Source organism: Lithobates pipiens, unplaced genomic scaffold (assembly GCF_037356315.1).
Source record: "Lithobates pipiens isolate NorthernLeopardFrog02 unplaced genomic scaffold, aLitPip1_a1.2 Scaffold_23, whole genome shotgun sequence".
Classification (NCBI taxonomy): domain Eukaryota; kingdom Metazoa; phylum Chordata; class Amphibia; order Anura; family Ranidae; genus Lithobates; species Lithobates pipiens.
Genome location: NW_027507785.1, coordinates 254640627 through 254663929, shown reverse-complemented (window position 1 = coordinate 254663929; position 23303 = coordinate 254640627). Strand labels below are relative to the sequence as shown.

The 23303-nt window shown below is 47.2% G+C and overlaps 1 protein-coding gene across 6 annotated transcripts in view; it reads right to left on the bottom strand.

Annotated features, from left to right (window-relative positions):
• The window catches only part of AGL (amylo-alpha-1,6-glucosidase and 4-alpha-glucanotransferase), a 171619-nt gene that overhangs the window by 127133 nt on the left and 21183 nt on the right, over nt 1-23303 (bottom strand). For 4 of the 6 annotated variants that reach the window (XM_077453049.1, XM_077453052.1, XM_077453053.1 and 1 more), the window contains exons 1-2: nt 1981-2138; nt 1755-1904 (exon numbers count right to left, since the gene is read on the bottom strand). In XM_077453049.1, the coding sequence (XP_077309175.1) occupies nt 1755-1836 (82 nt within the window). In that variant the 5' untranslated portion in view covers nt 1837-1904; nt 1981-2138. Of the gene's footprint in view, nt 1-1754; nt 1905-1980; nt 2139-2225; nt 2352-23303 lie in introns of those variants that run through there. The other 2 variants (XM_077453050.1, XM_077453051.1) reach the window with 2 other exon arrangements.

Genomic DNA, 23303 nt, shown 5'->3' with positions numbered 1-23303 from the left:
CTGTATAATAATAATAATCATATAAGCTAATTAGCTGAGTAGAGGATATGTCTGTCCATAGCAGGTATAACCTCAGACAGAACTCTGAACCAACATTTCTTTCATTCACTAGATTTTTGTAAAAAGGTATCAAAAATGTTTATACGGTGCAGCAATCCTGCTATATGTATCTTAAATCAGGGGTAGGCAACCACTCCAACTGTTGCAAAACTACGGGTCCCATCATGCCTCGGCCTCTGGAATCATGCCCGTGGTTGTCGCTCTTGCAATGCTTCATGGGACTTGTAGTTCCACAACAGCTGGGGTGCTGAGGTTTGCAGGTTGGCTGGTAAGTGAGCTATGAATTTTTGTTTGTTGTTTTTTGATATGCGTTGGCTCTCTATGTGTTCCTTGCTGCAAAGGCCAGTGATGGGTTGTTGCCATTTATTTGTACTGTTGGTAATTGGCCAGATGCACTGGATACCTTGCTGCCATTGTGTTATTACTGGGTGCCCCAGCACATCCCTATACCTTTAAATATGGGTGGCCTCTCTCCAGGCATACCTGCTCTTAGGTTGGGTTTACACTGGTGCGCTGTGCGAGTTCTCATGTGATTTGTACTGCACTGCAAATCACATGCGATGTCTTGCGATGCGATTTCAGCCAAACAGACAGTATGGCTGAATTTGCATCGCATTTGGAGGAAACTCGCATGGGACCCTTTTTTGTGGTCCACACCAGAATCAGATCCAATTCCTGTCCGAACTGTCAGTTCACACTGCGATATGCAAATGAAAATGGGGGTGTCATTAACATTTTATTGACACTCCCAGCAGTTTGCATATGGCAGTGTGAACTGCCTTGCAAGTCAGGTGCGACGCGGGCAGCCACAGTGGATTTGCAGTGTTCCCGCATTGCACCTATGTGAACCGGGACTGAACCTATGCATTATTATATAAGTGCTCCAACTCAGGAGAAAAATTCTAGAGCTAGGACTGCAGATAAAACTGGAGTACCGTGACGTGGCCGCTGCAGCTTATGCATGTATTTGCAAATGTGTGCAAATGAAACTCCTTGTTTTTAACGTGAATTGTTAGACCAGACAATTCGGTTTGTTGCAGGCTGGCTAGTGAGCTGGGAACTTTTCTTTGTTGTTTTTACAGAGGTTGCATACCCCTGATTTGAGATACACAGAGCAAGATTGCTGCACGATATATAAATAGTTTTGGTCCCTTTTTACAAAAATCAACTGAATGAAAAAAAATGTTGGTTAAGGCTGGGTTCACACTATCTTCACATGCGGCTCACAGCAGTGGTCCAGTGCGTCCCTGTTCACTATTTCAGGCCAAATTTCTGGCTGAATATGGACCAAAAGACGCACAGGGCTCCTGAGCAAATTCACACTGGAGCCGACGCGGAGATAAGTGAATCGGCTCCATAGAGAGCCGGTCAAAATCTCCTGCTATTGCGAATTGGATGTGGAGAACTCGCATCCAATTCGCAATAGTGTAAACCCAGCCTCAGTGTTTTGGAAATAATCCATCCATTCTCCATTGTTCTCAACTTAAACTATAGACGTAAGAAAGTTTTACACAACAAATGCTAAAAAAGGTTGTGTAATTTGAAAAACAAAAACCTCTTTCAAAGGTCAGATCATTAGCAAATAATTGCCTAAGACCTAACCCCCCCCCCCCCACCAGTGTATTGGTAGGTTTAGCTTCAGTGGAACGTTAAGTCACGGAGCCAGAAGGAGCAGAATGGATCGCTGAACCTACCTTGTTCAAGCCTGAAGAGTCTTTTCTCCAGCTTCTCCATATCATTAAGCATCAGAACCCGGACCTGCTTAGTGTGCTCCATTGTGGTTTCCTGGCTTTGCTTTTCTTCTTAGACAGCAGGCAGTGGTGACATAGAAACACAAGTGACCCCTGCAAAACATAAAGACGGAAATAAATAAAGAAATCCAATCATCATGAGACGTCATGGTGGAAGCTGCACACTTACATTTTGCAAGCCTGTCAAAGCTCAATAAAGAGAAAAAAAAACTGATTTCCAGTCTATGATTGCAAGATTACAGCACTGATCTGGAGGCTGTACAGCGGGGATCAGAGAGGAAGGTGTATGGCCATGCACTGAGCCTGTCAGATACACAGTGTGCCCAGGAAACAGAAGAAGCAGTAATAACATGATGCTGGCATCCAAACAATGCTTGTTATCCAGCAAACAATCTAAATATATATGCATCTCACCTCCTCCTCGCCTTTCTCCCCCTTCAAAGACCCTCTAAATGTCCCTGAGACCCAGACAGAATGTAGGACGTGCACAGAGGGACGGAGTCAGGACAGTGCAAAGACCAGGAACCTCCCATTGGGCTCAATGCATCTCAGCCCACCAATCGCACGCCAAGTACTAGACACACACAGCCTAAACCCTCCCATTTCTTGCAGGAAAATACAAACAGCTGACTTTTACTGCTCCTTCAGCTCCAGTCCCCCACTGAATGCATGGTGACATCCACAGATCACACCTTCTGATGTGCTCCTCTATTCATCAGTCTTTTCCTTAGACACCTAAAGCTCTACAATGGACAACACTCACATCAGCGTTTCCCCTGCATGCTAAAATGTATTGTGGAATAGACAGAAATATTTAACCACTTCAGCCCCGGACCATTTGGCTGGCAAAGACCTGAGCACTTTTTGCGATTCGGCACTGCGTCGCTTGAACTGACAATTGTGCGGTCGTGCGGCGTGTTTCCCAAACAAAATTGACGTCCTTTTTCCCCCACAAATAGAGCTTTCTTTTGGAGGTATTTGATCACCTCTGCGGTTTTTATTTTTTGCGATATAAACAAAAAAATAGCGACAATTTTGAAACAAAAACACATTATTTTTTACTTTTTGCTATAATAAATATCCCCAAAAATATATAAAACAACATTTTTTTTCCTCAGTTTAGGCTGATACGTATTCTACATATTTTTGGTTAAAAAAAATAAAATAAAAAAATCGCAATAAGCGTGTATTGATTGATTTGAACAAAAGTTATAGCGGTTACAAAATAGGGGATAGTTTAACCGCTTAACAACCGGCCCATAGCCGAATGACAGCTACAGGGCGGTTGTTTAACTCTGGGAGGCCGTCATATGACGTCCTCCCAGAATTCCGCTCTCGCGCGCCCCCTGGGGCGTGCACTCGAGAGCATCCGTGACCCCCCGGGTCGCATCACGGATCACGGTAAACGGCCGCTCATCGCGGCCGTTTACCACGTGATCGCTCCATCAAATGACGGAGTGATCACTTGTAAACAAACCGGCGTCACGTTATGACGCCGGTTCCTCCCTCCCCCTCTCTGTACCGATCGGAACAGCGGAGGGGGAAGAGATCGGTGTCAGCAGCGATGTGGGCTGCATCTGCAGTGCCCACATCGCTGCTCACCGAAATTTAACCCCTCAATTCCCTGCCATTACTCTGCAATACCCTGCAATACTCTGCAATGCCAGCTAATACTCTGCAATGCCAGCTAATACTCTGCAATACCCTGCCATTACTCTGCAATACTCTGCAATACTCTGCAATACCCTGCAATACTCTGCAATACCCTGCAATACCCTGCCATTACTCTGCAATACCCTGCCATTACTCTGCAATACTCTGCAATACTCTGCAACACTCTGCAATACCCTGCAACACTCTGCAATGCCCTGCAACACCCTGCAATGCCCTGCAACACCCTGCAATGCCCTGCAACACTCTGCAATGCCCTGCAACACTCTGCAATGCCCTGCAACACTCTGCAATGCCCTGCAACACCCGCCAATACCCTACAATGCTCTGCAACACCCGCCAATACCCTGCAACACTCTGCAATGCCCTGCAACACTCTGCAATGATCTGCAACACCCGCCAATACCATGCAACACTCTGCAATGCTCTGCAACACCCACCAATACCCTGCAACACTCTGCAATGCTCTGCAACACCCGCCAATACCCTGCAATGCTCTGCAACGCAATGCTCTGCAACGCCATACTCTGAGATACCCAGCCATACTCTGAGATACCCATCCATAGTCGGTGATACCCTGCAATACCCAGCCATAGACACCCCCCCCCCCTCCCGCCGCCCTCTGGTGCTTCAAACGACTCGCCAATACGATCAAAGCCAGAATTTTTTTTTTTCTTTCAGGCTTCCCAGCTTAGAGGTGAGATGCGGGGTCTTATTGACCCCATATCTCACTGTAAAGAGGACCTGTCATGCCATATTCCTATTACAAGGGATGTTTACATTCCTTGTAATAGGAATAAAAGTGATCAAAAAATTTATTTTTGGGTAAAAAAAATGTCAAACTAAAATAAATAAAGTAAAATGAACAATAAAAAAAAAAAAAAAAAAAAAAAATGTAAAGCGCCCCTGTCCCCATGTGCTCGCATGCAGAAGCGAACGCATACGTAAGTCCCGCCCACATATGCAAACGGTGTTCAAACCACACATGTGAGGTATCACTGCGAACGTTAGAGCGAGAGCAATAATTCTAGCCCTAGACCTCCTCTGTAACTCAAAACATATAACCAGTAAAAAAAAATTAAATCGTCGCCTTTGGGGATTTTTAAGTAGCAACGTTTGGCGCCATTCCACGAGCGCGTGCAATTTTGAAGAGTGACATGTTAGGTATCTATTTACTCGGTGTAACTTCATCTTTCACATTATGCAAAAATTGGGCTAACTTTACTGTGTTTTTTTTTTAAGCACAAAACATTTTTTTTCCAAAAAAAAGCATTCGAAAAATTGCTGCACAAATACCGTGCGAGATAAAAAGTTGCACCATTGTATTCTCCAGGGTGTTTGCTAAAAAAACATATATAATGTTTTGGGATTCTATGTAATTTTCTAGAAAATAAATGATGATTTTTACATGTAGGAGAGAAATGTCAGAATTGTCCTGGGTGCTCCAGAACACCTGATGGCGCTCCCTGCACGTTAGGCCTCTGTATGTGGCCACGCTGTGTAAAAGTCTCACACATGTGGTATTGCCATACTCGGGAGTAATAGCAGAATGTGTTTTGGGGTGTAATTTGTGGTATGCATATGCTGTGTGTGAGAAATAAACTGATAATATGACAATTTTGTGAAAAAATAAAAAGTAAAAAAAATCTTGATTTTGCAAAGAATTGTGGGAAAAAATGACAACTTCAAAAAAGTCATCATGCCTCTTACTAAATACATTGGAATGTCTTCTTTCCAAAAAGGGGTCATTTGGGGGGTATTTGTACTTTTCTGGCATGTTGGGGTCTCAAGAATTGAAATAGGCCGTCAGTACTTCAGGTGTGATCAATTTTCAGATATTGGCACCATAGCTTGTGGACTCTATAACTGTCACAAAGACCTAATAATATCCACCAATTTGTACTTATTTTTACCAAAGATATGTAGTAGTATAAATTTTGGCCAAAATTTATGAAGAAAAAATGACTAATCTGCTAAATTTTATAACAGAAACAAAGAAAAATTCTTTTTTTTACCGAATTTTCAGTATTTTTTCTTTTATAGCACAAAAAATAAAAAACCCAGCGGTGATTAAATACCACCAAAAGAAAGCTCCACTTGTGTGAAAAAAAGGACAAAAATTTCATATAGGTGCAGTGTTGCATGACTGAGTAATTGTCATTCAAAATGTGAGAGCACCGAAATCTGAAAATTGGTCTGGTTATTAAGGGTGTTTAAGTGCCCAGTGGTCAAGTGGTTAAGGCATTTTTATTATTTTTTTTTTTTTACTAGTAATGGTGGTGATCAGAGATTTTTATCATGACTGCGACATTATGGCGGACACATCGGACACTTTTGGCGCTATTTTGGGACCATTCACATTTATACAGCGATCAGTGCAATTAAAAATGCATTGATTACTGTGTAAATGTGACTGGCAAGGAAGGGGTTAACCACTAGGGGGAGCTGCAGGGGTTAAGTGTGTCCTAGGGAGTGATTCTAACTGTGTGGGGGAGTGGCTGTGTGTGACACGACACTGACCAGCGCTCCTGATTACAGGGAGCAGTGATCAGTGTCCTGTCACTAGGCGGAAATGCTTGTTTACATCAGCATTTCCCCATTCTTCCTCTCCATGAGACGATTGCGGGTATCCCCGTGGACATCGAGTCCGTGGGACCCACAATCACACTCACGGAGCCTGCAAGCCACTTCTTAAGGGGCAATGTACAGGTACGTTACTATGCCTGTATGTGCCCTTCTGCTGACGTATATCGGTGTGAGACGGTCGGCAAGCAGTTAAAGTGACACTAATCAATAACCTTAGTCTCCAAAAAGAATCCATATATATCCACTACCTGCAGCAGAACTTTTAACAGCTCCACTGCCCCCACCCCGTGTCCTCATTATAGCCCTAGAAATCTTCAGATTTCTCTAATAGGCATCTTTGTGTATGCATGGAAAAGCCTCCACCTTCTCTGGGTTCAGATGCTGATCTTCCCTGCACAGCGTCTTTAACCACTTGCCGACCAGCCACCACAGTTTTATTGTGGCAGAATGATGCGGCTGAGTGAAACAACCTTATGTTACGTCGCTTCACCCTGTGGCCACAAAAACGAGGGTTCACAAACCCTATAAGTTACGTTTGCAAGCCTTGGGCCTCCGTCAGCCTGTGATTAGAGAGTGAATGGAGAAGCAGCAGACTGAGCTCCTGTCTGTCACTCTGATCTCTCCCCTGATGGAGAAGAGCAGTGCGTGTTAACACACGAGTATCACAGCAAAACTGATTGTCTCTTTGTGCTGCTTCTTCCTCCTCCAGTCTTAGCTCTGCTGTACAGGGGATTACAAGAGGATGATACCAAGTCAAATTCAAGTGCATACACTATCTGTATTTAACCACTTCACGCCCATGGGGGGCTCAGCGTGGCGATCGCGAATGCGGCGTGTCAGTCTGCATCTCCAATCGTGATAAGAAGCCTCTGTTAGAGACTTCTTACCACGTGATCAGCTGTGACCGATCAGAGCTGATCACAGCGTGAACCAGGAAGTGCTGGTAAACTGCATTTCTCGCTTCATGCTGACAAGGGGAGCCGAACGGCGGCTCTCCCTGTCAGAGAGGGGGTCTGTGCTGATAATCAGCACATTGATTATCAACACAGCCCCCCCCCAGATGTGCTACCAATCAGTGCCCAGTATTCCCCCAATAAAAAAGCCTTCAAGTGCCCACCACAGTGACAATCAGTCAACTGTCAGTAACACATCAGTGCCTCATCATCAGTGCTGCTCATCAGTGCCACCTGTCAGTGCCAATCAGTACCACCTATCAGTGCCGCCTGCCAATGCCCATCAGTGCTGCCTGTCAGTGCCCATCAGTGCTGTATATCAATGCCCATCAATTCTACATATCAGTGCCTCCTCATCAGTGCCCATCGGTGCCACCGTATCAGTGCCGCCTCATTAATGCCCGCCAGTGAAGTGGAAAACAAAATTTTATGACAAAAACTAAGAAAAACGTTTTCAAAAACGTTGGTCTTTTTTAGTTTGTTTATCAAAAAAATAAAAACCCCAGAGGTGATCAAATATAACCAAAAGAAAGCTCTATTTGTGGTAAGAAAATGATAAAAATATTGTTTGGGTACAGTGTTACATGACCGCGGAATTGTCAAAGTGCGACAGCGCTGAAAGCTGACCACTTGACCTCTGGAAGATTTACCCCCCCCCCACATGACCAGGCCACTTTTTGTGATACAACACTGCAGTACTTTAACTAACAATTTTTTTCCCATAAATATAACTTTCTTTTGGTGATATTTGATCTCCACCACGTTTTTTATTTTTTGCGCTATAAACAAAAGAATGACCATTTTGAAAAAAAAAATTATATTATATATGTATATATATATATATATATATATATATATATATATATATATATATATATATTACTTTCTACTATAAAACATATCCAATAAAAAAAATAAAAAATAAAATGTCTTCATAAATTTAGGCCAATATGAATTCTGCTACATGTTTGTGGTCAAAAAAAAATCCCAATAAGCATATAGTGATTGGTTTACACAAACATAATAGCATCTACAAACTATGGGATATATATATACTGGAATTTGTATTTATTGATTTATTTTTATGCTAGTAATGGCAGCAATCAGCGACTTATAGTGGGACTGCGAGATTACGGCGGACAATCAGACAATAACTGACACTTTTGACACCTTGCAGGAACCAGTGTCACAATTACAATTATTATTGCTAAAAAACATGCCCTTTCACTGTACTAATGACGATCAAAGGGTTAACTGTGTTCCTTGCTAGTGTTTGTGTTTACTATGTGTGCTGCTTTTACTAGGAGAAGAGATGGATTTTAATTTCTGCTTTTCAGGAAGGCCTGATTTGCATTTTTAGTGCTTCTTGCATTTCGCAGATTTGCACTGCGGTTTCCTATTGAACACGTTCTGTAGTGCAAATCTGAAAAATGCAAAAAGCACTAAAAATGCATAGGTGTACCCAGAATCCATCCTTTCCCCCCTGTCAGAACGGAACTCTGCCTTGTTTACATAGGCAGAGCTCCGTTCTGAGTCTCTGCCCGGGGTGTGGGGAGAGGATTTCTAACCCGCTGTCACTGGGTGGGATCAGGGGAATGCAGATGCTGGGACACGTAATACAATATGCTATATATGGGTGTAATATACTTCACAAGGTGAATTTATCCTTTCATTTGTGTATTTTATATCCGCCTGGAGTACAGCCTTAAATAAACATATAAACACACAGGCATACTTCCAGAATGTTTCATAAGAAGTCACAGATTAATACAAGCTGCAATGTAAATAACGCATTATAAAAAGGAGCACAAAGTATGTTCACATATCCTCTTTAATACCAGAGGAACCTAAAAGCGAAGTATGTTTTATTTTTTTGCAGAATCATACTTGCCTAGGTGGATGCAGCATCTGTCCCCCACCGGCTCTAAGGCTGAGAACCGAGCAATCAAACACTGCGATTGCTCAGGGCTCCCCGAGCAGAGAGCTGGTGAGTGTCAGTCACCGCTGTCTGCCCCACCCCCTGCGGACGGCTCAGGCTCTCAGTGGGTGGATTCCGACCATATCGTTGTGGTCTTTCCCCAGGGACTGGCTCTGTGATGTCAGCCAACAGCGGGCTTCAGCCCGCTTTCTGCTGAAAACAGGTCACAGGAGTGCAGAACGAACTGCACTCCTGTGATCCATAGAAAAAGCTTGTTTGGCTGTACTTCTCCTTTAACCACTTGCCGACCGCTGCCCCGATATACGTTGGTACAATGGCAGCGGTGGGCAAACGGGCATACCTGTACATCCCCTATAAGAGCCGGGGATAGCACTAGGGTTGCCACCTGCCCGGGATTCACCCGGACAGTACGGGTTTTGAATCCTGTGTTCGGGGATCTGTCCACCTGAGCCCCGGACACAGTGCTGAGGAGTCTCCTATTATTACTGTGTATTGGGGTTCCCCGTGCAGGTGTCTCCCTCCCTGCCTGCACTGCCCGGCGCTCTGGCCGAGTCTCCTGCACTGTGTAACTTAAGTTGTGTTACATTGCAGGGCGGCTGTGAGGGGGGGAGAGACACGCCAGTCGCCAGTGCCTACTCCATGTAGACTAGGGTTGCCTCCTGTCCAGGATTCACCCAGACAGTTCGGGTTTGGGTTCATGTGTCCGGGTTTCAGACTGTCTGAAACCCGGACGCATTATTTAGACTGGACTATGGCTTTTCAGTGGTTGTCTCAGCTGAGAGTGTCTGTTACACTCTTTCACAGCACCTAAAGCCAGCACTAACAAACCACCCCCCCCCCCCCCCAAACACATACAGATGGGAGAGGAGAGAGGGCTTGATCTGCACCTCTTCCACCCCACCCCTACCCCTCTGTGTCTGCACACACTCCAATCCCCGGTGCTGTGCCTCAGAAAAGGAAAGTGGGAGCCGGAAATTTGAAGTCCAGCAGCCTCAGTCCATCTGGTGCTGACTGCTAAGGTGTGAGTGAGCTCACCATCCATCCATCCCTGTCTGTAACTGAAGTCTCCCCCATTCTCTCTCTTGCCTCTGAGTAAGTACAGTAAGGCAAATTAGGGTTCTCAGAGCACCCTTACATCAGAGTTCCCCTTTATACCAGCGGCCGTAGTGTTTCCCTTTACATCAGAGTCCTCTTCGTACATCAGAGTTCTCAGTGTTCACCCTTAAATCAGGGTTCCCAGTGCATCCCTAATGTTAGAAGCCCCAGAGGTCTCCCTTACATCAGAGTCTGCAGAATCCCCCCTTACATTGATAGGGGACTCTGCGAGTTCAGATGTAAAAGGGGAACTCTGTGGACTCTGATGTAAAGGGGGACTCTTGTTATTAACTTCATATGATTAGAAATGTTATTTAGTAGCAAAATATATGTATAGTTTATACAAAAAATTGCTGTGTGCCACAAAAGTGTTCGGGTTTAACTTGAAGAAAAGGTGGCAACCCTAATGTAGACACACAGCCTCGGCTCTTCCGCTCTGCAAGCCGATCATGTGACCTTTCCAAAAAGCGAGAGGAACAGACACAGAGCCTGCTGAGCAAGCTAAGGAGACACAGACAGACCGCTGGGTAAGTGCAGAGCTGAGGGCCTTTACTTCCCTGCAGTTCACAGTCCACATGCTCTCCAGTGTGGGACTGTCATGCTGGTCTTTCCAGGACGTGGCTGCTAATTAAAGATTGCAGTCTAGTTCTACCTTCAGTGCCATCCTGGCATCATTACTTCATTGTGCAGTGCTCACTCAGTAGCCTTTAATATTGTTTCTTCTCTATTTATGGGGTGCCTGTGGATTGCTTTGATTTTTTTATTGATTTTTTTAGTAATTAAAAGTCCACTGCCCACTGACACCATCTACTGCCCACTGACACCGCACTCTGCCCACTGACACCGCACTCTGCCCACTGACACCGCACTCTGCCCACTGACACCGCACTCTGCCCACTGACACCGCACTCTGCCCACTGACACCACACTCTGCCCACTGACACCACACTCTGCCCACTGACAATGCACTCTGCCCACTGACACCATCTACTGCCCACTGACAATGCACTCTGCCCACTGACACCATCTACTGCCCACTGACACCATCTACTGCCCACTGACAATACACTCTGCCCACTGACAATACACTCTGCCCACTGACACCATCTACTGCCCACTGACACCATCTACTGCCCACTGACACCGCACTATGCCCACTGACAATACACTCTGCCCACTGACACCATCTACTGCCCACTGACACCATCTACTGCCCACTGACACCGCACTATGCCCACTGACAATGCACTCTGCTCACTGACAATGCACTCTGCCCATTGACAATGCACTCTGCCCATTGACAATGCACCCTGCCCATTGACAATGCACCCTGCCCACTGACACCGCACTCTGACCACTGACACCGCACTCTGACCACTGACACCGCACTCTGACCACTGACACCGCACTCTGCCCATTGACAATGCACTCTGCCCAATGACACCTCACTCTGCCCACTGACACCTCACTCTGCCCACTGACAATGCACTCTGCCACTGACACCGCACTCTGCCCACTGACACCTCACTCTGCCCACTGACACCTCACTCTGCCCACTGACACCGCACTCTGCCCACTGACACCGCACTCTGCCCACTGACACCGCACTCTGCCCACTGACACCATCCTCTGCCCCACTGACACCATCATCTGCCCACTGACACCACATTCTGCCCACTGACACCATCTACTGCCCACTGACACCACACTCTGCCCACTCTGCCCACTGACACCGCACTCTGCCCACTGACAATGCACTCTGCCCACTGACACCATCTACTGCCCACTGACAATGCACTCTGCCCACTGACAATGCACTCTGCCCACTGACACCGCACTCTGCCCACTGACACCACACTCTGCCCACTGACACCACACTCTGCCCACTGACACCACACTCTGCCCCACTGACACCATCCTCTGCCCCACTGGCACCATCCTCTGCCCCACTGGCACCATCTTCTGCCCACTGACACCGCACTCTGCCCACTGACACCGCACTCTGCCCACTGACACCGCACTCTGCCCACTGACACCGCACTCTGCCCACTGACACCATCTACTGCCCACTGACACCGCACTCTGCCCACTGACACCGCACTCTGCCCACTGACACCGCACTCTGCCCACTGACACCGCACTCTGCCCACTGACAATGCACTCTGCCCACTGACACCGCACTCTGCCCACTGACATGATCTACTGCCCTCTGACACCGCATTCTGCCCCACTGACACCGCACTCTGCCCCACTGACACCACAATCTGCCCATTGACAACGTCCCTTGCCCACTGACACCATCCCCTGCCCACTGACACCATCCTCTGCACCACTAACACCATTCTCTGCCCCACTGACTCCATCCTCTGCCCACTGACATCGCATTCTGCCCACTGACACCATCTACTGCCCACTGACACCGCACTCTGCCCACTGACAATGCACTCTGCCCACTGACAATGCACTCTGCCCACTGACAATGCACTCTGCCCACTGACATCTCACTCTGCCCACTGACACCATCTACTGCCCACTGACACCATCTACTGCCCACTGACAATGCACTCTGCCCATTGACAATGCGCTCTGCCCATTGACAATGCACTCTGCCCATTGACAATGCATCCTGCCCACTGACAATGCACTCTGCCCACTGACACCGCACTCTGCCCACTGACACCGCACTCTGCCCATTGACAACGTCCCCTGCCCACTGACACCATCCCCTGCCCACTGACACCATCCTCTGCACCACTGACACCATCCTCTGCACCACTGACACCGCATTCTGCCCACTGACACCATCTTCTGCCCACTGACACCGCACTCTGCCCACTGACACCGCACTCTGCCCACTGACACCGCACTCTGCCCACTGACACCGCACTCTGCCCAATGACAATGCACTCTGCCCAATGACAATGCACTCTGCCCAATGACACCATCTACTGCCCACTGACACCATCTACTGCCCACTGACACCGCACTCTGCCCACTAACAATGCACTCTGCCCATTGACAATGCACTCTGCCCACTGACACCGCACTCTGCCCACTGGCACGATCTACTGCCCACTGACACTGCACTCTGCCCCACTGACACCGCACTCTGCCCACTGACAATGCACTCTGCCCACTGACAATGCACTCTGCCCACTGACAATGCACTCTGCCCACTGGCACCGCACTCTGCCCACTGGCAATGCACTCTGTCCACTGACACCGCACTCTACCCCACTGACACCGCACTCTGCCCATTGACAACGTCCCCTGCCCACTGACACCATCCTCTGCCCCACTGACACCATCCTCTGCCCCACTGACACCATCCTCTGCCCCACTGACACCCTCCACTGCCCACTGACACCATCTACTGCCCACTGACACCACACTCTGCCCACTGACACCATCTACTGCCCACTAACACCATCTACTGCCCCACTGACACTGCACTCTGCCCCACTGACACCGTCCCCTGACCACTGGCACCGTCCCCTGCCCACTGACACCATCCTCTGCCCCACTAGCACCATCCCCTGCCCCACTAACACCATCCCATGCCCACTGACACCGCACTCTGCCCCACTGACACCATCCCATGCCCACTGGCACCGCACTCTGCCCCACTGACACCATCCTCTGCCCACTGACACTGCATTCTGCCCACTGACACCATGTACTGCCCACTGACACCATCTACTGCCCACTGACACCAACTACTGCCCACTGACACCGCGATCTACTGCCCACTGACACCGCACTCTGCCCCACTGACACCGCACTCTGCCCACTGACAACGTCCCCAGCCCACTGACACCATCCACTGTCCACTGACACCATCCTCTGCACCACTAACACCATCCTCTGCCCCACTGACACCATCCTCTGCCCCACTGACACCATCCTCTGCCCCACTGACACCATCTACTGCCCACTGACACCATCTTCTGCCCACTGACACTGCACTCTGCCCACTAACACCATATACTGCCCCACTGACACCATCTACTGCCCCACTGACACTGCACTCTGCCCCACTGACAACGTCCCCTGCCCACTGACACCATCCCCTGCTCACTGACACCATCCTCTGCCCCACTAACACCATCCCATGCCCACTGACACCGCACTCTGCCCCACTGACACCATCCCATGCCCACTGACACCGCACTCTGCCCCACTGACACCATCCTTTGCCCACTGACACAATCTACTGCCCACTGACACAATCTACTGCCCACTGACACAATCTACTGCCCACTGACACCATCTACTGCCCACTGACACCATCTACTGCCCACTGACACAATCTACTGCCCACTGACACAATCTACTGCCCACTGACACCGCACTCTGCCCACTGACACCGCACTCTGCCCACTGACACCTCACTCTGCCCACTGACACCATCTACTGCCCACTGACACCATCTACTGCCCACTGACAACGCACTCTGCCCCACTGACACCGCACTCTGCCCCACTGACAACGTCCCCTGCCCACTGACACCATCCTCTGCCCCACTAACACCATCCCATTCCCACTGACACCATCCACTGCCCTACTGATAGTGTCCACTTTTAAGGTAGGTTAGGTTCATATTTTAACTGTGACATTTATTTTAATAATCTAATATTTTATGGTCACTCAAATGCTTTTGTTTTATTTAACCATGTCCCTTTAAGTCTACCCCCCTCTCCACTGAACACAATTTGGCAACAGCCACTGTTCACTGCAGCGCGCTATCTGCGCCTCCTTACTACTATCCTAGGCTAACTCAAAGGTGTCCCAAGTCTCCTACAATCATATAGAGTGTCTATAGCGTGTACTACAAAAAGAATTCCCGCGCGTTGCTAAAGTGTTCGGGTTTGGCTTTACAAAAAGGTGGCAACCCTAGATAGCACGCACGCCCGCTATGTACAGGGTGACTCGATGTCCGCCGGTCTCCCGGTGATCGTGTCACGGAGCCTCGGAACAACTATGTAAACAAGGCATTTCCCCATTCTGACTTGTGTAATGACAGAGATCACCACTCCCTGTCAGCGGTGATCGCTGTCACGTGTCTTGAAGCCCATCCCCCCCACAGTTAGAATCACTCCCTATGACACACTTAACCCCTTCATCGCCCCCTAGTGGTTAACCCCTTCACTGCCAGTGTCATTTACACAGTAATCAGTGCATTTTTATTGCTGTATAAATGACAATGGTCCCAAAATAGTGTCAAAAGTGTCCAATGTGTCCGCCATAATGTCGCAGTCCCAATAAAAATTGTACATCGCCACCATTACTAATAAAAAAATTATTTTTAAATAAAAATGCCATAAAACTATCCCCTATTTTGTAGACACTAACTTTTTTGTGCAAAGAAATCAATATACACTTATTGCGATTCTTTTTTTTTTAACCAAAAATACATAGAAGAATACATAATCGGCCTAAACTGAGGAAAAAAATATTTTTTTCTATATATTTTTGGGGGATATTTATTGTAACAAAAAGTAAAAAAATAATGTGTTTTTTTCAAAATTGTCGCTCTATTTTTGTTTATAGCGCAAAAAATAACTGCAGAGGTGATCGAATACAACCAAAAGAAAGCTCTATTTGTGAGGAAAAAAAAGGACGTCAATTTTGTTTGGGTGCCACGACGCACAACCGCACAACTGTCAGTTAAAGTGATGCAGTGCCGAATCGCAAAAAGTGCTCTCTGGTCAGGAAGGGGGTAAAATCTGCTGGGGCTGAAGTGGTTAACTGGCGGGCTCCTGACCTTTGGTCCGTGCTTGGAAATTTTCTTTGCACTGCTCAGTACACCAGTGTGTGGCATAGAAAACAACACAAAAGCTGGTGCTGGCACAGGCATGTTTGAACTCCAGAGTACAGTACACACCCATAACAGCTCCGTCTCATTGCCAGTAATATTATACATTTTTTCATGCATAGACAAAAGAAAGCCAGGAAAGTCCTAAAGCATGTTATGCTGTTTATGGGGCCTTTCAAAGGCAACACAAACACAATGGGGGTTATTTACGAAAGGAAAATCCACTTTGTACTGCAAGTGCACTTGAAAGTGCACTGAAAATGCACATGGAAGTGGATCCGAGGGGGACATGCAAGGAAAATAAAAAACAGTATTTTAGCTTGCACATGATTGGATGATAAAATTAGCAGAGCTTCCACTCATTTCAGATCTACCCCTCAGATTTAGGGCGACTGCACTTCCAAGTGCACTTGCAGTGTAAAGTGGATTTGCCTTTCATAAATAACCCCCCTATGTACATTTCCATATGCACCACAGTGAGGAAAAATTCCTGGAGCACAATCATAAGCCTTGAATCAATGACACCAACTATATAGTGCAGGGCTCGACAAAACCCGGATCGCATTTGCGACTAGAATTAGCAACCTGGCGCCTGGGGCAGCACAGCTGGGGGTATCCTGTCTCCGTGGACACCCCCGGCGTGATCGCGTTGGGCCGCGCCGCCGGCGGCCGGTAATTGAGCCCCCGGCTTTGAGGCCTTCTGTGATCCTATGGTTCCTTCTGGAATCTGGCGCCCTTTTGTGGTGGCCGTTGGAATTACAACCAGCAATGCTAATGGAGCTTGCCCTGCCAGCCTTCTCCTTTACTTAGAACCCCTAAACATTATAATTTTTAATTTTTTTTTTTTTTATTCTAACACCCTAGAGAGTAAAATGGTGGTCGTTGCAATAATGTCAGTCACACCATATTTGCACAGCGGACTTACAAGCGCACTTTTTTGGGGGGAAAAATAATTTATTTAATAAAAAAAAAATAAGACAACAGTAAAGTTAGCCCAATTTTTTTTTTATATTGTGAAAGATAATCTTACGCCGAGTAAATCGATACCCAACATGTCATGCTTCAAAATTGCGCCCGCTCATGGAATGGAGACAAACTTTTACCCTTTAAAATCTCCATAGGCGATGTTTAAAAAATTCCACAGGTTGCACATTTTGAGTTACAGAGAAGATCTAGGGCTAGAATTATTGCTCTTACTCTACTGATCGCAGCGATACCTCACATGTGTGGTTTGAACATCGCTTTCATATATGCGTTCGCTTCTGCGCGCAAGCTTGGCGGGACAGGGCGCATTTAAAAAAAAATTTTTTTCTTATTTTAACTTTTATTTTTATTTTTTTCACTGTTCTTTTAAAAAAAAAAATGTGTGTCACTTTTATTCCTATTACAAGTAATGTAAAAATCCCTTGTAATAGAAAAAAGCATGACAGGTCCTATATGAGATCTGGGGTCAGAGAGACCTCACATCTCATATTTACACTAAAATGCAATTTAAAAAAAATCGTCATTTGAAAAAAATAAAACAAATAAAATGTCCCTCTAAGAGCTATGGGCAATGACTTGGAGACAGGTGGGGGGCTGGGGGCTATCTTCCCCTCACTCGTATCCATGTCAGGCCAGGGACAGGTCCAGATCGCCGTCACGGACCTGGCTCCTAACTTTTTTAGCTGGCTCCTAGATTCCAAGCAAATTTGTCAACCCCTGATATAGTGCCCCTGGTAAATCTACCACGGGCCAATGCTGACTCAGATACTCTTAGGCAGGCCATAAACTGTGCAAATTTCTCTCCTGCAACCGAAAGAAAATTACGAAAGAAAATTACTTGATTCTCCCATCAACACAGCCTGCATTGGCGGCTGGTGGTCCATTTTTTGGAATTACATGCCAGACTTTTTTTCAGACCAGTCACCGAAACAAACAGAGAGTCTGACTTCCGGAAGTGAGCCGTAGCAGACAGATATACCATCAGAGCCCAGACCACGTCCAGGGAATGAAGGGCAACTTCTTTTGGATGTGTCAGCTTAGGACAAAAGGGATGGTAATACAATGTCCTCATTGAGATGGAATGCCGAAACCACCTTTGGAAGAAAAGAGGGTTACAGACGTAGCACCGCCTTATCCTTGTGGATAACCAGATAGGGCGACTTGCAAGACAAGGCCACCAACTCAGAAACCTTCCTGGCAGATGTAATAGCCACTAGAAAGACAACTCTCTGGGAAAGAGTCAACAAGGGAATTTCGCTGATGTTCTCAAACGGCGGTTTCTGAATGTAGGGATGGTCAAACCGGAGGCACTACATGCCGAACCCCTTGCACAAAGGTGTTTACCAATGAGTGAGATGCCAAGGGGTGTTGGAAAAAGACAGCTAAGGCTGATATCTGTCCCTTGATGGTGCTTAAGGCAAGTTTTTGATCCACTCCTCGCTGTAAAAACAGCAGGATCCTGGAAACCGAATAATTGCACTGATGCTACCCCATCTCCTCACACATGGAGATATAGGCCTTCCATGTACAATGGTAAATCTTCTGAGAAGAAGATTTCCGTGCCCTCAGCATAGTGGAAATTACCGAGTCTGACAGACCTTGGTCCTTTAGCACCTGGCTTTCAACAGCCATCTTTAAAACCAGTGACGGTAAAGCAGGATGGAGTATCTGACCTAGCGATAGGAGGTCTTCTCGCAACGGCAACCACCAAGGAGCCACCAGACATACTAGGTCGGCGTACCAAGGAAGCTGAGGCCAATCTGGGGCAATCAGTATGACTGGAATCCCCTCGGCCTCCACTCTGCGTAGCAGACGTGGTAATAGTTTGAGTGGAGGAAAGGCATAAATCAGCCGGTACTGCTCCCATCGAGCCACCAACGCGTCTGAGGTGTCCGCCCAGGGGTCTCTTGTCCTGGACACAAACCTCTGTACCTTTCGATTGAGCTGAGAGGCCAAGAGATCCACATCTGGTGTGCCCCACCACATGCAAAAAAGCCTAAATACCTCCGGATGCAACGACCATTCTTCTGGGTACAGCATCTGGCGACTTAGGTAGTCCGCCTGCCAGTTTTCTACACCCGGGATGTATATGGCCGACAGGGCCGGCACGTGTCGTTCTGCCCACAGGAGAATGTGAGCGACCTCTCGTGCTGTGGCTGAGCTCCTTGTTCCTCCTTGATGGTTGACATATGCCACCGCAGTGGTGTTGTCTGGCTGGATCCTGATCGGATGCCCCTGTAGCCTCGTTGACCATGTGGAGAGGCATAGTCTGATCACCCGAAGTTCGAGCACACTGATCGGCAACTGGGATTCCTCCCGCGACCAGAGGCCCTGGAGCTCTCTTCTGAGGTGAAATGCCCAGCACTGGAGGTAAAACCGCTCTCAGGCTACAAGAAAATGGTCGCCGGCCATTCCTGTATTAAAAAAACACCCGGTAAAATGGCCACCGAACCTCTAGAAAATGGCTGACAGCCATGCTCCGTAAAGAAACTAAGGGAAAATGGCGGTGGCCGCCGGAAAGTGGCGCCGGCACATGCTGAGGAAAAGTTTTCACAGGCACCGCAGACACAGAGAGAAAAAAGGGGCAGAAAAAACAACACACAGACCCAAACCGCCAGCACAGCCCCTGCCAAGGTACGGAACAGCTGGAGGCATTCCACCACAGACCCATCACCCGAGCAGTATGGGGTGGCTGCTGGCCAGGGCACACTGTGACACAGACAGCAGTAGCCCGGTCATATGTGTGCCCCGGAGCATATAGCTCACTGGCTGCCCCTGGAGCAGAAGGGGCATGTCGTGGCCGCCCAGCACGTAGCTAGGGCCTGCTCACGCTGGATGGCCAGGCTGGGGAGACTACAAAGATCTACATTATCCAGCCTGTCACCCAGCCGGCTGTTGATAGAAGATCACAGGATCACAATCTTGCGGAAAAGTCCAAAAAAGCCCGAGGACCAATGGTCCCTTCAGGGAGCCTAGGCCCTTCTCCTTCACTAGGCAGAAAAAAACTGAGCTGCAGGAAGCAGGCTGAGGGGGTTTTAGCCAGAGGGACCACCCCCTGGGCGGAACTATGCAGTCTTGTTATTTTTACATGTGTTACATGTTCTGCCTAGTCCTCTCCTGAAGGTGGTGTGATAAGCCTACGGTCAAGATTTAAAGGAGCTGTGTCCGTCAATGAAGGAAAGAGAAATACACTTTTTTGAGTTAAAAAATATGACAACTGGTGCACACAGATTCTGGTGCAGCTGTGCATGGTAGCCAATCAGCTTCTAACTTCTTTAGCTTGTTCAATTAAGCTTTGCCAATAAAACCTGGAGGCTGATTACTGGTTACTATGCACAACTGCACCGGATCATGTGTGCACCAGTTAGTAAATCTCCCCCAATGCATTGTATCCAGCTGAGCCTTCCCTTGTAGGCCATTAGAATTTCATCTATACTGATATCTTTCTGGCACATAGCTCCGTTGGTAATTCTTTAGAAACATTTGAGATGCTTCGCAAATTTTCTTGAGTTTTGGTGCAGGATGAGTAATTTCATCAAATTCTTTTTTGTCTTTAAACTGTAAAAATTTCATGATCAGGGAAAATCTGTACTCTGACATGAATGTGCCAAAGAATGTAGTGACAATTTATTAGTTGTCCAATACCACTTCTCCAGGGGTTTCCCCACCACTCCCTGAAGTATTATTAGGCCCAGAAATTTCCAAATGTCACCTTTGGTCACTGGTTCCCACTTTCTGATTCTTGGAAACTTGCGACGTGTAGTGGCTAATAGTTGCTTAGTCACTATTTTTGGTCAGAAATAATTGTAAGTATACCAAGGGGTTGTCGTCTTCAACATCTACTTTCATACCAGATGCTCCAGTACATGGAAATTTAGGGGGCGCTGCCTGATCCATACCGAAGTTTGCACATCATTGAGCTCAGTCGCAGAATCATCGCTGTCGTCACTTTCAGTCTCTGATCACACATCACTATCAATTCTGCAAGTGATTCTAATTCACTATCGCTGTTTTCAAGCTGGTCATAAACCGCTTTTTGGATGCCATGGACGTTCTCAAGTTTCCAGGCAGAAAGAATAGTAAAAGTGCAGGAAGGGCACCGGACAAAGCACTAGGCACAAAACCAATGTCAAATGATCTGATACAGTAATGTAATCCTAGCAGATTGCAGTGTATTATATGTGTGTTTTGTACTTTTTGAATTTGCTGCTGGTTCCCCCCTAATGAGTCGCGATGTTCACAGGGTATGGAACCCGGAACAGTGATGCACTGGGCAGAGGATCCAGCTGGGGGACACAGTGGGAGTACATCACGGGATCCTAGGGACAAGGTAAGTACCTGTACCTGGATACTGTGATGCAATCCTGAGTGTGGCTCGGGGTTACCGCTATTGGTACTGAAAATGAACCCTGAGCCACACTCGGAAATACTGCCAGGGAGGTTAAAGTGGAGCTATACTTACCTCTCCTTCATCTCAGCCAAGTCTTCCTCCAGGGTTTGGAATCTGCACCCATCTTGATTGGCTATGCTGAGATGATGTCATTCCAGCGGATGTGCACAAAAGTTCATCCCAGCACCAAGGTGTGCACCAAGGTGTGCCAAGAATGTACATCACTCTGCACATGCATAGCTCAGTGTATATTCTGTGGAAGATTGTAAACAGGCAGGTAAGAAGGTTTTATTGCAGAAGAGACATACTGTACGCTATATTGTCTAAAGTATTGTATTGTGACGCCTGCCTTTACACGCACATGAACTTTAACCAGCTCAATATAGGGCACTTGCACCCCCTTCCTGCCCAGACCAATTTTCAGCTTTCAGTGCTCTCACACTTTGAATGACAATTACTCAGGCATGTAACAATGTACCCATATGAAATATGTCCTTTTTTTCTACACAAATAGAGATTTCTTTTGGTGGTATTTAAAGTGGGGTACCCCCTAAAAAAAAAAAGAAAAAAAGTCAGCAACTACAAATACTGCAGCTGCTGACTTTTAATAATCGGACACTTACCTGTCCCAGGGTCCAGCGATGTGGGGGAACGAAGCCCCCCCTCGTTCCCCGCTCCGCTTGCGGCGCCGTCATGCGTACTCTGGGCACCCGGCTGTGGCTTCATGCATACACGAGCGGCGCAGGGCGCCGTGATATGCCGTACAGTCACCTGGGACATGTGGCAGGTCCCAGGTGAATGTGCAGTGCGAGGGGAAGTGACGTCACCAGTTAGGGCAAGGAAGAAGGCAGACTACGAGGGACCGCCTAGCAACAGGTATTTAGAGGTGAGTAATTATTGCTATTTTTTTTTTTTTTTTTAAGAATTTTAAGCAACTTATTTTTTTGGTGGCAACACCACTTTAATCACTAGTGTTTTTATTTTATTTTTGTGCTATAAATAAAAAAAGACTATTTTGTGAAAAAATTGCCTTTTTCTTTGTTTCGGTCATAAAATTTTGCTAATTAGTATTTTTTTTCATACATTTTGGCCAAAATTTATACTGCTACATATCTTTGATAAAAATAACCCAAATTAGTGTATATTATTTGGTCTTTGTGAAAGTTATAGTGTCTACAAACTATGCTGCCAATCACTGAAAACTGATCACATCTGATCAGGCCTTCAGTACATCAGGTATCTCATTTCTTGAGAAACTAACAAGTCAGGAAAATACAAAAAGAAAAAATGTAAAACTGGCCCTTTAAAAAAAAAAAAAATCCACAAAAAGAGTCCTTAAGTGCACTGTGTTCGGATGCCGGACACAGTGTGCTTATGGGAAGTGCCACGTTTATGCAATCATGAGATTGCAGACGTGGTGCTTCATTTGCGGGCGTTTATCCCGCCTTGCGGCGCTTCTTGAAGCACTGAGTAGCTTCCGCTTGGCGCCTGTAGTATATATTACTACGGCCGGGCGGTTTGACTGCCATCCAAGTTTAATGTCACTTCCCGTTTCTCTCTCCCATTGCGCCCAAGAGAGGAAACAGGAAGTATGCCGCTCAATTGCCGATGCCAGTGGAAGGAGACACCGCAGGAGAGGACAACAGCAAGGTAAGTACCGATGTGCAGAGAACGGGACAGGGTTTTTTTAAGTGACAGAGGCTGCATTTAATGGGACACAGGCAGGCTGCATTAGGGGGACAGAGGCTGCATTGGGGGGCAGAGGCTGCATTGGGGGGGACAGAGGCTGCATTTGGTTGGACAGAGGCTGCATTTGGTTGGACAGAGGCTGCATTTGGGGGGACCGAGGGTGCATTTGGGGGGAAAGAGGCTGTATTAGGGGGGACAGAGGCTGCATTTGGTGGGAAGCAGGCTGCATTAGGAGAGACGCAGGCTGCATTGGGGGGACGCAGGCTGCATTTTGTGGGACAGAGGCTGCATTTGGTTGGACAGAGGCTGCATTTGGTTGGACAGAGGCTGCATTTGGGGGGGGGGGGACGCAGGCTGCATTTTGTGGGAC